This window comes from Ranitomeya imitator, chromosome 3, assembly GCF_032444005.1.
Source record: "Ranitomeya imitator isolate aRanImi1 chromosome 3, aRanImi1.pri, whole genome shotgun sequence".
NCBI classification, from domain to species: domain Eukaryota; kingdom Metazoa; phylum Chordata; class Amphibia; order Anura; family Dendrobatidae; genus Ranitomeya; species Ranitomeya imitator.
In genome coordinates, this window is record NC_091284.1 from 761,218,806 (window position 1) to 761,233,199 (window position 14,394).

General features: G+C 41.5%; 1 protein-coding gene across 1 annotated transcript in view; it reads right to left on the bottom strand.

Annotated features, from left to right (window-relative positions):
• The window catches only part of TEX26 (testis expressed 26), a 74,132-nt gene that overhangs the window by 34,287 nt on the left and 25,451 nt on the right, over positions 1-14,394 (bottom strand). The window contains exons 3-4 of the mRNA XM_069759006.1: positions 13,999-14,080; positions 9,462-9,624 (exon numbers count right to left, since the gene is read on the bottom strand). Coding sequence (XP_069615107.1) covers positions 9,462-9,624; positions 13,999-14,080 — 245 coding nt within the window. The remainder of the gene's footprint in view (positions 1-9,461; positions 9,625-13,998; positions 14,081-14,394) is intronic.

The following is a 14,394-nucleotide window of genomic DNA, read 5'->3' on the forward strand; positions in this document are numbered from 1 at the left end:
GTGAGTGTAAAAACATTATGCAAACTCTTTGTAAAGGTGTCCTTTAAAAAAAAAAAAAAAAAAAATTCAGTCTACCGTATTCATAACTCGACAGTTCATTGTTGGTTTATGGGGATGTTTAGGGCATGATTAAACTGTTCTTTAGGAAGCACAGCAGAGCCAAGTGCAGCGCATCTGAGCTGTGCAGGAAGCTGCCTCGCAACTGATTGGGTAAAACCATGCATGTGGGACAGAGTAGATCATATCCTTCTATATTACGGAAATAGTAGTAATACGGATTTGTAAAATGGATGTTATAATTGTGTGAAATGTGCTTTGCGGATCCACTTTTCGGAAGCTATTGCGTTTTATGGGAAGAATAAGGCACAATGAAGGATAGAGTATACAGATGCAATGTGTGTAGAAATACGCCTGGATAGAAATATGGACTAGCAACTGTACATTGACTAACTGGACTCCATAACTACTCGACCACAGCAGAGCTAAGTGCAGCCCAGGTGAGCTGTGCTTGCAGCTGGCTAAGGTTCCATCCACATTTTACAGAACAGCTCAGCTGTGCTCTTCTTTGATTAGAGAGAAGCCTGCATTGATTGGTTGCAGGGATTGTTCGGGCTAGCGGAACGCACTGAGTAAATAGATGAATTTATTGGTGTGTTCGCAGCCTGGGGTCCACTGTGCAGGAGGAACCTGCTGCTAGAAAATGGCACTATATGACGGAATAAGCGAACTCTGTTACTTCACAGAGTCGCCGACAAAAGAAAGCTCTGTGCCCTGTTAGACTCACAGGAATACACAGCTAACTGCTGAACTGATAGCAGTCAGTGGTCTTGCACACAGACAAACTCCTCAACGGAGGTGCCGGTATTCTAGGGCTTATTTCAGCCGGGGCCCTAAATATATACACACAAAAATCCTCACCAGAGGTGCCGGTATTCTAGGGGTTTATTTCAGCCGGGGCCCTAAATATATACACACAAAAATCCTCACCGGAGGTGCCGGTATTCTAGGGCTTATTTCAGCCGGGACCCTGAATACATACACATAAGACCACACTGGTGCAAAGCACATAACATAGATTGATACTAGCGCATGGCCGTGCGGTCATGCGCACCTTTTATAGCTGCAGCAACTACAGGACCTTCCCAGAAGGACCAATGGGAGGCTGCCACAGAACTTGAGCAACTTCAGGACCTTCCTAGAGGACCAATGGGAGTTGCTGCAGTACCTGAGCATGTGACCCTTGATCTCCAATGAGAGATCTTACCTTGGGCATGCTCAAAAGGGGAAAAGTAGGACTTTGTCCCAGAGACGTCTGCTCGCCGCTGACCAGTACTGGCAAAAATGGCAGAAGCTGGAAAGGCAGCAGTAACCCTTTGCACGGTGTCAGACTGAGCGAGACGCTGAGACCGACGCCTCCGCTGAGCAGGCTCCACTGCGGCAGGAGAAAAATGGGAGACTGCAACGGAGATGGCCCGAGATTCCCCCTGTGCAAAGGCGGGAACTCGACTCCTAACAGGGATAGTGTGACATAATGTCAAGCAAGCCCTGGGAGAGACAGTGCTGACACTGCTGGAACAGTGTCGTCACCGGAGGTGAGTAGGTGTTATTATTTTATTGGGGGAAACATAAGGATTACTTTTAGAAGATTTTTTTTAATATTATAGTTTTGTGTATGCAGCTCATACGGAGACCTACTGGGTTCTCATGGTCACGAACTATATACGAATCCTTTGCAGTCTGACGCTGCAGTCATGCGTTACTTAATACCCTCTTTCCCCTCTTCTTATTTCTTATTTTAAGCTACAGCATTCTATAATCCAGGTATCTCCATTAAAATAGAAAGAAAAGACTGCTGATTTACAGAAAGTCATAAGCATAAGCCAGAAACGAAACTTATCCTTAAAAAATGCAGAGATAACTGATGAATGACAGATGTACACGAGAAAAGAATCCGTAAAGAATACCCTTCGGCACGGCTTTGTCAGGGACTACAAAATAAGTCTTTTTTTTCCTTTCGAGGGTGGAGAACCTTTGTAGAGATTGCTCAAGTAATTGCTTGTGTAATCTTGACCATTGTGAACATTCCTGCAACCAATTTGATTGTTCCAAATTAATCTAGAATATAAAGTGAAGCAAAGGGTTTCAATTAAAAAAAAAAAAACATTATCATGCGGGCCTATGTGACTCCATGATTGGTGAAAGGCAAAAAAAATGTAATAACGTTTGGTCAGAAATGTGTTCAGTCACCTACTAATTATCCCGACCTTGGAATTCTTTACCCTTTTCGTGGCCCGCCACATTTGTGTGTTTTGTAATATACACGGTTTTAACAGCTCCAAATGTTTTGCAGTTATTCAATTCATTTTTCCCTCTTTTTTGGGGGATTCGTGGGTCCTAATTTTTATGTCATTTTTATGTTCAGGGGATTTGTTTGCCAACACCACAGGGAAACGTAAAGAAAAAATGAAATACTTGTCTGTTTTTCAAATTTTATGGAGACCATAACCAACCACAAAAATACATTTTAAATAGTGATGAGCGAATATACTCGTTGCTCGGGTTTTCCTGAGCACGCTCGGGTGGTCTCTGAGTATTTGTTAGTGTTCGGAGATTAAGTTTTCATCGCCTCAGCTGAATGATTTACAGCTACTAGCCAGGCTGAATACATGTGGGGGTTGCCTGGTTGCTAGGGAATTCCCACATGTATTCAGCCTGGCTAGTAGCTGTAAATCATTCAGCTGCCATGATGAAAATTTAATCTCCGAACACTAACAAATACTCGGAGGTCACCCGAGCGTGCTCGGGAAAACTCAAGCAACGAGTACACTCGCTCATCACCAATTTTAAATTGTGCCCCCCTTATTATTTTTCTACGTTGGTACTGCACATATTGTATGGGGTTTTGTTTTGGTGTTTAGGAACAGTGGTTTGGATTGGTGTTGAGATTCTTTTTTTCCAAGTCCTCTTCCTTTCTAAAGAGGCTATTTGCATATTTAAATTTATTGCGTGGCCTATAAGTCTCCTTAAAGGGGGTACCCAGAACTTTACAAAAAACAAAAAATGTACCTAAGCACCAACAGGCAGGTACCGTAACCGCCAGGGATTCAGAGGACTTTGCTAACATGACGGGGCGGAAGTTTTGTCGTCATTCTGATTGACAGGCAGCAAGGATCCGGCTGTCAATTAGAATGATGTCGGATGTCCCGCCCTGTTGACAGAGTGGAGCCGAAGAGAAGCCTTCGCTCTGTAGATGTCAGCGGAGGCTTCTGCTTCCCCGGCAAGAGCGGTCTGTGCCCGCTCTGTGCCTGGTAAGAACGGCGCCGTGAACCACAGAAAGGTCAGTTGCAATTACCAGCCTTTAAGTGCTTAAGTACATTTTTTTGCAAAGTCCCGGATACCCCCTTTAAGCTGGCATGTCACTCTCCACAAAGAGTAATGTTCCCCTTTATACCCACAGTCAGAAGACACCTATGCAGCCAAATAAGGACTCCTGCTTTGCACTGAGGATGAGGAAACACCCTGTAACACGTGTCTGCAATTGGGGTTTCTGATTTGGCTTCTTATCCTAAGTCTTGTGACAAGGCTGCTTAAAGATTCAATATTGAAATTTAGGATTCTACATCACTAGCACTAGAATTCAAGTCCTCTACCTATATGAGGAGCCTGTTTGCATGTACGGGAACAGTAATCTTTTTTTTTTTATGTAACTTATTTATCATTATTATTCATTATTCTACAACATCTGTATGCATCCTTACAATATTATGTTTTTTTACGGTGATGAGTGAGTGTAAAAACATTATGCAAACTCTTTATAAAGGTGTCCCTTAAAAATAAAAAAAAAATAAAAATCAGTCTACCGTATTCATAACTCGACAGTTCATTGGTGGTTTATGGGGATGTTTAGGGCATGATTAAACTGTTGTTTAGGAAGCACAGCAGAGCCAAGCGCAGCGCATCTGAGCTGTGCAGGAAGCTGCCTCGCAACTGATTGGGTAAAACCATGCGTGTGGGACAGAGTAGATCATATCCTTCTATATTACGGAAATAGTAGTAATACGGATTTGTAAAATGGATGTTATAATTGTGTGAAATGTGCTTTGCGGATCCACTTTTCGGAAGCTGTTGTCTTTTATGGGAAGAATAAGGCAAAATGAAAGATAGAGTATACAGATGCAATGTGTGTAGAAATACGCCTGGATAGAAATATGGACTAGCAACTGTACACTGACTAACTGGACTCCATAACTACTCGACCACAGCAGAGCTAAGTGCAGCCCAGCTGAGCTGTGCTTGCAGCTGGCTAAGGTTCCATCCACATTTTACAGAACAGCTCAGCTGTGCTCTTCTTTGATTAGAGCCTGATTATTGAGCTGTGGTGTTAGCTTATCATTTGTTAAGTTGCTCTCACATGAAATCACAGTAAAACTTTTCCATTATTAGGAGTAAACCATGGTAAAAAAAGACAATTTCATCGAAATTATGGTAAAAATTCCTTAATTTTTACTGCAATCTCACTGAAATCACAGCAAAAACAGTGAAATGTTGATAAAAATTATACAGAAAGACAACTGATTTACTACAAGTCAGTTGCATAAGCCAGAAACAAAACTCGCCCTTCTGAAATTTAGAGGTTATTGCTCAATGACAGATAAGAATTCGTAGACAATAGCCATTGGCATGGGTTTAACCAGGTTAAGATCACGCCATTTTCCCTTGCTCTTGACGTTTTTGTTTTTTGACAACTATGCTGTTTGAGGATTTCCAAAATTCTTTTTTTTTTGCCTTTTCTTTAATTTTTGCTCTATTTTTATGGAAGGATTTACATGAGCCTTACACATTTTATTTTTTACTGATATCTGGGGAAACGTAAAGAAAATAATGAAATATGTTTGCTTGTTTGTTTGCATTATTTCAGATTTTTTAAAGGCAAATAAAGGGCCTCAGAAATACGATTATAATTATTTTTATACATCGGCCATATGGTATTCTTCACGCCCTTAGTCTCCCTCTCCTTTCTTACATTTTCCAAAACCTTGAATATTATACAATGGGGCATATTTATCAAACTAAACGCACCCGAATTCTGGTGTAATTTGAAACAAAAAAAAACCTAATTTTCTTGACTTGAACGATATTTATGTGTTTCAGGCACTTTTTCCAGCTTGTCTGTCAAGCGGGAGTGGCCTTGCTGACAGGGGTGTGGCTCAATGGGCAAAACAATGCGCCAAAATTGGGGTGCACTATTTATAGGACAATATAAGCCAACTAAAGGGTTGTGTAAAATTAGACTGGACAGTCTTTAAAAGGGTTGTCTAGGCTTTACACAAAAGTCTGCAGTCACTCTACGTGACTGCAGACTTGTGAATGCTCGCATCGTGCGCTGTGAGGGTTCTCGGGTGCTGGAAAAAAGACTGAGCTAAACCCAGAAACGAAACTTATCATTCTAAAATGAAGAGATAATTGATGAATGACAGATGTACACGAGATAAAAATCAAGCCTTTTGCTTGGCTTCATGTGAGACTTCAAAAAGAAGTCTAGTTTGTTTTTTTGCAAGAAACAGCAGCATAGGCAAAGGTGAAGAAACTTTAAAAGATTGCTGATGTATTTTCGAACACTATGCTCACCCATATTCTGATTGATCCAAATGCATCTAGACTAAAAAATGAAGTAAAGGCTCTCTATTAGAAAAATAAAACTACCATGTTGTGTATTCAGCTCCTTTGTAGGTTTATGTGTCTCCATGACTGCTGACTGTGTGTGGGCTGATCCTGCAGTCCGTGTGCTAGGCTAGCAAAACACAACAAACATTTTTACAGTCACCAAACAATTTTTTGGAACCTCCCAAACACATGCATTTCATGTGAGCGTGCATGTGTTTTCAATAAGGAGTGGGGAATAAGCAGTTGCGAAAAATCTCTGGCTGAAGTTTATCGCTCCTTTGAAAAAAGAATTGGGAGGCGACTTCTTATCTCTTGCATAATCTGTAGGTGGAGCGTCAAGAGGCCTCGATACATTTTGAAGGTGGACAGGTCCTGCTAAAACAGGTGGGTTCGCTAGACATTTATCTAATGAGTATGGGGGCTTTAACTTCCATTTGATTCATCCCTTTGTAGATTAACAAGTATAAGGGGCAAAGAACGTAACGTTAACGCACATAGACTGTAACCATAGAAACACAAAAGTCAACATAAGTGCTGTAAACTCAAAACGACATTTTTTTTGCAGTTGCTTCTTTTTTATATTTAGAACTTTAGAAGTAGAGGTATAAAATATTATAATTATATTTTTATTCATTATAGATATAGATTATATTTTATTTAATAATGTCATATATGTAGAGGACCTGTCCTCAGTAGAAATGGGCGGACACCTGGATGTTCGGGTCTGATGGCTTTGGCCAAACAGTTACATAAATTCGGGGTATCAAAACAGTACCTGGACCCGAACCTGGACCCCATTCACTTGAATGGGAGGGCCAGAACATCCAGTGTGCATGACAGTGTGGCAAACACCGCTCCTGACTGGCGGTGAAATCATCACCGCCGCTCAGACAGCTGCGGTTCCCACGCTGTCAAAAGACAGAGTGAGCGCTCAGCTGTGATCGGAGGTATAAAGTTCACCTCTAGTCACTGGTGTCAGTTGATGGGACTACTTCTCCCATCAGCCGATGCCTGTTGCCGCTAATAACAGCGAGAGCAGGAGCGGCTGATGGGAGTATTCATCAGCTGGCTCCTGCGCTGTAAATAATTTTTTTTTTTTTTAAATAGCGTGGGTTCTCCTGTATTTTTGATAACCAGCTGGCAAAACTCACAGCTGGGGGCTGCAACCCTCAGCTGTCAGATTCAGCAAAGCTGGTTATCAAGAATAGAGGCGTCCCCATGCCGTATTTTTGAATTATTTAAATAAATAATAGCAGGGATCTCACCGAGGTCACTGCAGTTCAGCCTGGCTGGGAACACAGCCTCAGTGACCTGAGGTAACCTCGATGAGTCACTGTCATGGAGACAGAATCTCAGCCAGGACGGTGCCAAGATGTGACCTTTGAAAAGCGCAAGAATTGGCGCATCTAATAGATGTGCCTTTTCTGGGTGGTTGAGGGCTGCTATTTTTAGGCTGTGGGGGTCAATGCCCATGGCCCCTTACCAGCCTGAGAATACCAGCCCCCAGCTGTCTGCTTTAGCAAGGCTGGTTGTCAAAAATGAGGGGGGGATCCAACATCATTTTTTAAAAATTGTTTATTTAAATAATTCAAATATACAGCATGGGGACCCTTATATTCTTGATAACCAGCCTTGCTGAAGCTGACAGCTGAGGGTTACAGGCTCCAGCTGTGCGATTTGCCTGGCTGGTTATCAAAAATACAGGGGAAGCCACACCTTTTTTTTTTAATTTATTTATTTACAGCGCAGAACCCGGCTGATGAATACTCTCATCAGGCGCTCCTGCTCTCACTGTTATTTGTGGCAGCAGATGTCAGCTGATGGGAGCGGTATTCCCATGAGCTGACATCAGTAACCCCAGGTAAACTTTATGCCTCTGATCACAGCTGCGTGCTCAACTATCTTTTGACAGCGTTTGAACCGTTGCTCTCTGACTGACGGTGATGATTTCACCGCCGATCAGAAGCGGTATTTGCTGTGAAATCATGTACATGACAGCACGACAAACACCCAGGTTTCGGCTAGCTGAATCCGAACAGTAACACGGACCTTCTAGTGAAGTCGGTGTTCGGTGTCCGTGCCCGAACGGATGCCGAACTTTACTGTTCAGGTTCGCCCATCTCTAGTCCTCAGGTGAAATGTGGCTAGATTTTGCTCTAATTTTATTTCCGCTGATCAACTGAGTATGGCATGTTTTTGGGAAGCATTTTATTTTATTTTTACAAGATTTTTATTTTGCTGTAGTTTTGATGGTCTTGTCCAAGGGGGCGTTGCTCACAAGGTAATTATGCAGAGCAGTCTAAAGAGGCCTCCAGAAAATCCCATGAGCACCGTCTCTCCTTGGTAAATACCATAAAAAGTATCACTAAATAAAAAGGCTCATATCTCTGGGCAGATTTAAAAAAAGAAAAGAATCTATACTAAGGAAAACAGCAGGAATAAAATAGGAGCAAAATCTAGACACTTTTGAAAAGGAGACAGGTCCACTTTCAAGGGAACCTGTCACCACGCAAACGCAGTCCAATCTGCAGGCACCATGATATATAGAAGGGGGACCTGAGCAGATTATATATAGTTTTGTAAGAAAATATTCAGTATAATCCGCTTGTCACGACTGTTGTTGAATATCCCGGGACCAGGCTCCTTCCCTGTCCCTAACGCTAGGGGCGCCCTAGCTTGCCCTGTTCTCCAGATTACTTCTGATGGTGAAGACGTCAGGGCCACGTTCCTTGCTTTAGCTCCTGAATACACTCTCAGTCTGTACCTTTCTCCACCCAGGGAAGAGGGGAGTAGTAGTGTATCGTATTACACCAAGCACACTAACAAGGTAACCTGAACAGGGGCAACGGAAAACGCCAGGCATACAAATATACTCACACAAACAACAGAGGTTAACACCGGGGAATGGAGGATGGAAAAAAAAACAAATTAAGAAAAGAAGGGGATTAGCACATACCCAAAACCTTGCAACAGTCTCAGATAAATCCACCAAACACCTTCTCAAACAACAACCACAAACCACCATCTCCAGCCATGACGCATAAGCTAACTCTGGCAATGAGTGCTTGCCAGTGAGTACCTGATTATATATGAAATGGGAGTGACTAAGGGTGCACAATTGGGAGCCTTAAGGCAGGAAAGCTTCCAGGAGCTTTCAACTGAGCAGATTAACCCCTGCACTGCTAAAAGAAACCTGCACTGTATAATATGAAGGTGAAGTGCTTCTAATCAGTACAGGACTAGGAGAAATCAGATGCTGCGGTCTTCTGGCTCCTCTCTGTCATGGTAAACCCGTGAAATCGTGTTTTAATCATTAACCCTCTGCTCTTTTGGGGATTTTGGGTCCAGTGGGCGGTTCTATCAGTGACTGACAGCTATCTTTGTGCACAAAGAAATCTGTCAGTCACTGATAGGACCGCCCACTGGACCCAAAATCTCAGAAAAAGCAGAGGATTAATTATTAAAACCCGGATTATACTGAATATTTTATATTTGTTAGTCTCTTTTCATGGTGACAGGTTATCTTTAAGTGGATCAGAGCATTGAGCCAGCAGCCTAGATATAGGATCATAATCTGATTTCACTCTACAATTTTTGGGGGGTATACACCAGGTAAACTACAATTGCATACACTAGCCATAATTCACTATTCACATGGCAAAGGAAAAGACAATCATTACGCTTTTAAAGTGTGGTGGGAAAGTCGAGAACCAAGATGAAATGTTAAAGCAAAATAGGATTTATTATCAGTCGCCCAGAATAAAGGAATAGCATTGTGAATATGACCCCCACATTACCTTATCAGGATGGGGTCTGTGGTTTCTGGCTCCTGATGCTGTCGCGGTTCTGATAAGCTCTGGCTTGGAATATGGTTTCCAGCAAAACTCATCACTGTACATGCTTATCCCAACTGGGTCACACAGGTAGTAAGGGTTTCTGTAGCTTTTAGATGTCTTGGGTCTGCAAGATACCAACAGGAGAGAATACACATCCTGCTAACATTTCCATTGATATTACAATAGACAGGATGTAGCTGAGTGCAGTGTGCGGATGATGTGACACCTACACCTGTAAAGTGACCTTCCCGATGACACGTTCATTAAATGATTTAACAACATCCTCCCATTAGCAGATCATAGACTGTTCTCCACATAATCAGTACATTATCTCTTTACGGTCTACATGACCACCCATGAAAATAAATGCCATTGCTACTTACACTGAGATATTATAAAGCTGTTCCAATATGGCCAAAACAAATCTGAAACAACGGTGCAAGAATCAGTTGCTGGCGATGGCTGCTGATGTTGGAGTAGTAGTTGCAAAAAAGTCACAATGAACGAAGTCTGGAAAATTTTTCCATTGTCTTAACAGGTTTAAGTTATTAAAAAAATGATCATTTTTATTTTTTTTAACCTATTAGGAATGAGCCTATAAAAATTGAACAACTCTCCTCCACCATCCAATTCAGTCCTCCATGGCAGTGGGGGCCTAGTAAGATGCTGGACAGAAATGCAGAAGCTCTCTCTCACTGCCCTGGTCCAGCTGCCATAGATGATGAGACCAAACTGGATGTCAGACCAAGGTAAATCAAATCCTTTTGCAAATCTTAAACACCTACTTTCTTGATTTACAATATCCTACTGTTTTCTGCCTACAGCTCCTTTGAAGATCAAAGTGTCTCCATGGTAACAGACTACAAGAAAACACTATGTAGTCTGATCCTGCAGTCATATGACATCGATCGGACCTAAATGTTTGACTTGGAAAGGAAGAAGGATATTGGCTTACCAAGCTTGCAACAAGTCTCTCCCCATGGAGGTACGCCGCAGTGTAAGATCTCTGATGGTCCAATAAACAGTAGAAATAGGATCCAGCCCTCCACTCACAAAAGGTTAAAAATTAACTCAATTGAAAGAACTTATCACCGGGTCAAAAGTGACCTGATTCGGTGCTCCCCTGAGTAATCCATTTTTTATTTATAGGGGTTGTCTGACCTCAAGCTACAGGTCTGCAGTCACTCTACATGACTTGTGAGGCAGTGAGGGGGATCATATGTGAGGGCTGGTATGTGTCCCCCAGGATATGTATGGAGGATATGTACAGAGACATATTAAACCCATTGGAGCGCGTTGTGATTACAGCAAAAGATCTGTGAATTAGGGCTCATACGCATATGTGTGAAAAAAAAAAAGTTCCAATATCAGGAACAAAAAAACGGATGAGGGTCATGCAAGTACAATCCAATTTTCACACCTAGAATCCAATTTACATCCTAATGCTGCGCTATCAGAGACGTTCTCTATTTCATTTACACATCATTTTCAAAGGAAATATTCTTCAAAACACACACACATATAATAGATAGATAGATAGATAGATAGATAGATAGATAGATAGATAGATAGATAGATAGATAGATAGATTAAAAGCTGGAAATTCATGTGCCGCAAACAGTAAAATCACAGACTGACAGGTTAGAATGCAATACATATATACACATAGAATACACAGATATATAGATGTTAGTGACTAACTCATATATACAATGGGTACGGAAAGTATTCAGACTCCTTCAAATTTTTCACTCTGTTTCATTGCAGCCATTTGGTTAATTCAAAAAAGTTCATTTTTTCACATTAATGAACACTCTGCACCCATCTTGACTGAAAAAAAAGACAGCAATGTAGAAATTTTTGCATATTTGTTAAAAAAGAAAAACTGAAATATCACATGGTCATAAGCATTTAGACCGTTTGCTCAGACATGTATATTTAAGTCACATGATGTCCATTTCCTTGTGATCCTCCTTGAGATGGTTCTACTCCTTCATTGGAGTCCAGCTATGTTTAATTAAACTGATAGGACTTGATTTGGAAAGGCGCACACCTGTCTATATAAGAGCTCACAGCTCACAGAGCATGTCAGACCAAATGAGAATCATGAGGTCAAAGGAACTGGCCAAGGAGCTCAGAGACAGAATTGTGGCAAGGCACAGATCTGGTCAAGGTTACAAAAGAATTTCTGCAGTACTCAAGGTTCCTAAGAGAACAGTGGCCTCCATAATCCTTAAATGGAAGAAGTTTGGGACCAGCAGAAGTCTTCCTAGACCTGGCCATCCAGCCAAACAGCAATCGGGGGGAGAAGAGTCTTGGTGAGAGAGGTAAAGAAGAACCCTAAGATCACTGTGGCTGAGCTCCAGAGATGCAGTAGGGAGATGGGAGAAATGAAGGACTCCCAAATTATGAGAAATAGGATTCTCTGGTCTGATGAGACAAAGATAGAGCTTTTTGGTGATAATTCTAAGCGGTATGTGTGGAGAAAACCAGGCACTACTCATCACCTGCCCAATACAATCCCAACAGTGAAACATGGTGGTGGCAGCATGGGGGTGTTTTTCAGCTGCAGGGACAGGACGACTGGTTGCCATTGAAGGAAACATGAATGCAGCCAAGTACAGAGATATCCTGTATGAAAACCTCTTCCAGAGTGCTATGGACCTCAGACTTGGCCGAAGGTTCACTTTCCAACAAGACAATGACCCTAAGCACACAGCTAAAATAACAAAGGAGTGACTTCAGAACAACTCTGTGACCATTCTAGACTGGCCCAGCCAGAGCCCTGACCTAAACCCAATTGAGCATCTCTGGAGAGACTTGAAAATAGCTGTCCACCAAAACGTTAACCATCCAACCTGGCGGAACTGGAGAGGATCTGCAAGGAAGAATGGCAGGGGATCCCCAAATCCAGGTGTGAAAAACTTGTTGCATCATTCACAAGAAGATTCATGGCTGTACTAGCTCAAAAGGGCGCTTCTACTCAATACTGAGCAAAGGGTCTGAATACTTATGACCAGGTGAAATTTCAGTTCTTCTTTTTTAATACATTTTAAAAAAAAATCTACATTTCAGTTTTTTTCAAGATGGGTGCAGAGTGTTAATTAATAAGAAAAAAAGAACTTTTTTGAAATTACCAAACGGCTGCAGTGAAACAAAGAGTGAAAGATTGAAAGGGGTCTGAATACTTTCCGTTCCTATATATATCTATATAGTAAGAAGCCAAATGGCCAGACAGCGGAACAGGATATAGTAAGCAAGCATAGCAAAGAATTGGCTCAGTAGTCAAATAGTAATAAAGAGTAGTGGATGGGTAGATACCTGAGTGAGAATAGGCCAACCCCACCACGGGAAAGGCTGAAATACATCTGCGTGCTACATTCCCTGTTATTCGATGCTTTCATTCATGTCTCATGATGAATTATAAATAGAGTTTTATTGCTTTTATTGGGATTTTGTGCTTCCATTATTTGTGGGTTTTATTCATGCTGCCTTATATTTACTTTTCATCCATTGTCTTCTGCAACTAAACCGTTCTGGACAGTAATAACACTGCCTACACTTCTTGTTTACCTGCCAAATGTTTGTTAGTGAAAGGAACTGGATATATGGAGGAAAGTTTCACTATTGGATCAGACTACATAGAGCGTAAAGTAGTTGTAGGAACAAAATATTTTTAATGGGATTTCTGTCTTGTTAAGGCTACTTTCACACTAGCGTTAACTGCAATACGTTAAAATGCGTCGTTTTGCAGAAAAAACGCATCCAGCAAAATATTTTGCTGGATGCGTTTTTTCCCCATAGACTTGTATTGGCGACGCATTGCGACGGATTTGCATACGTCGGTATACGTCTTTCGACGGATGCGTCGAAATTAGGCAACACGTCGTCTGGAAAAACGTAGATTGCAACGTTTTTTGGCTCCGACAAAAAAAAAAAACGTGTCTCGGCGCATCCATCGGCATGCGTCTTTGGCTACAATGAAAGTCTATGAGCGACGGATGCGTCGAGACACGTCGCAATGCAGCGCTGCAATACGTTTTTTTCTACTGAGCATGCTCAGAAACAGGATTTTTTTAGCTAATTGGCCAGACATCCCCAAATAGACGGATCCGTCGAAATGCTGTATGCGTTGCATACATTTTGCACTTTTTTGACGCATCCGTTTTTTCGGCAAAAAGACGTTTTTGTGACGGTTTGCAGTTAACGCTAGTGTGAAAGTAGCCTAAGGTGGAGATTTCCTTTTATGTGCAGCATCCAGCATGATTTCTTGTCTTTAATTCTGTAAAAATGAAGACTTTTGAATTAAGCAGTTTTATTTGCAATCATCGTAAAGCTGAACTAAAGAGAGGACCAACATTCTACAAATGAGATGTACATGGCCATGATACAGAATAAAAAAAAGACTATAGGACATCACACATGATGACTAAATAACAAAATAATACAATGAAGGACACCGATGTACTGAGAGCCAGAACAACCAACAATGACTTACCTTATGGCTACGGATGGATTACACTCATTATGCGGGTAGTCTCTATTCATTGTGGTTTCATAAGGATCCCATATGTTTCCTCCTTAAAAAGGACAAATGAGTTACCAAATTTAGCTAAAAATGTACAATTGATTCTGGATCAATAATTTCTAATCCCGTAGACTCATAAATGACTGAATATGGACCTAGCGATAAATACAAGTAAAACTCCTGTGTCAGATCCTAATCAAAAGGGCCAGCTTATGTTTGCGGGTCTAATGGATAACATCTCTTCTTGTGGGGAATGACACGTCAGTGTAAGGAGACTTATAGGCCATGCAATGCTCGTATGGGAAAGTAACTATGCAAACTGCATCTTCAGAGGAAGAGGACAAGAACTGCCCTCTACTGGAAGGA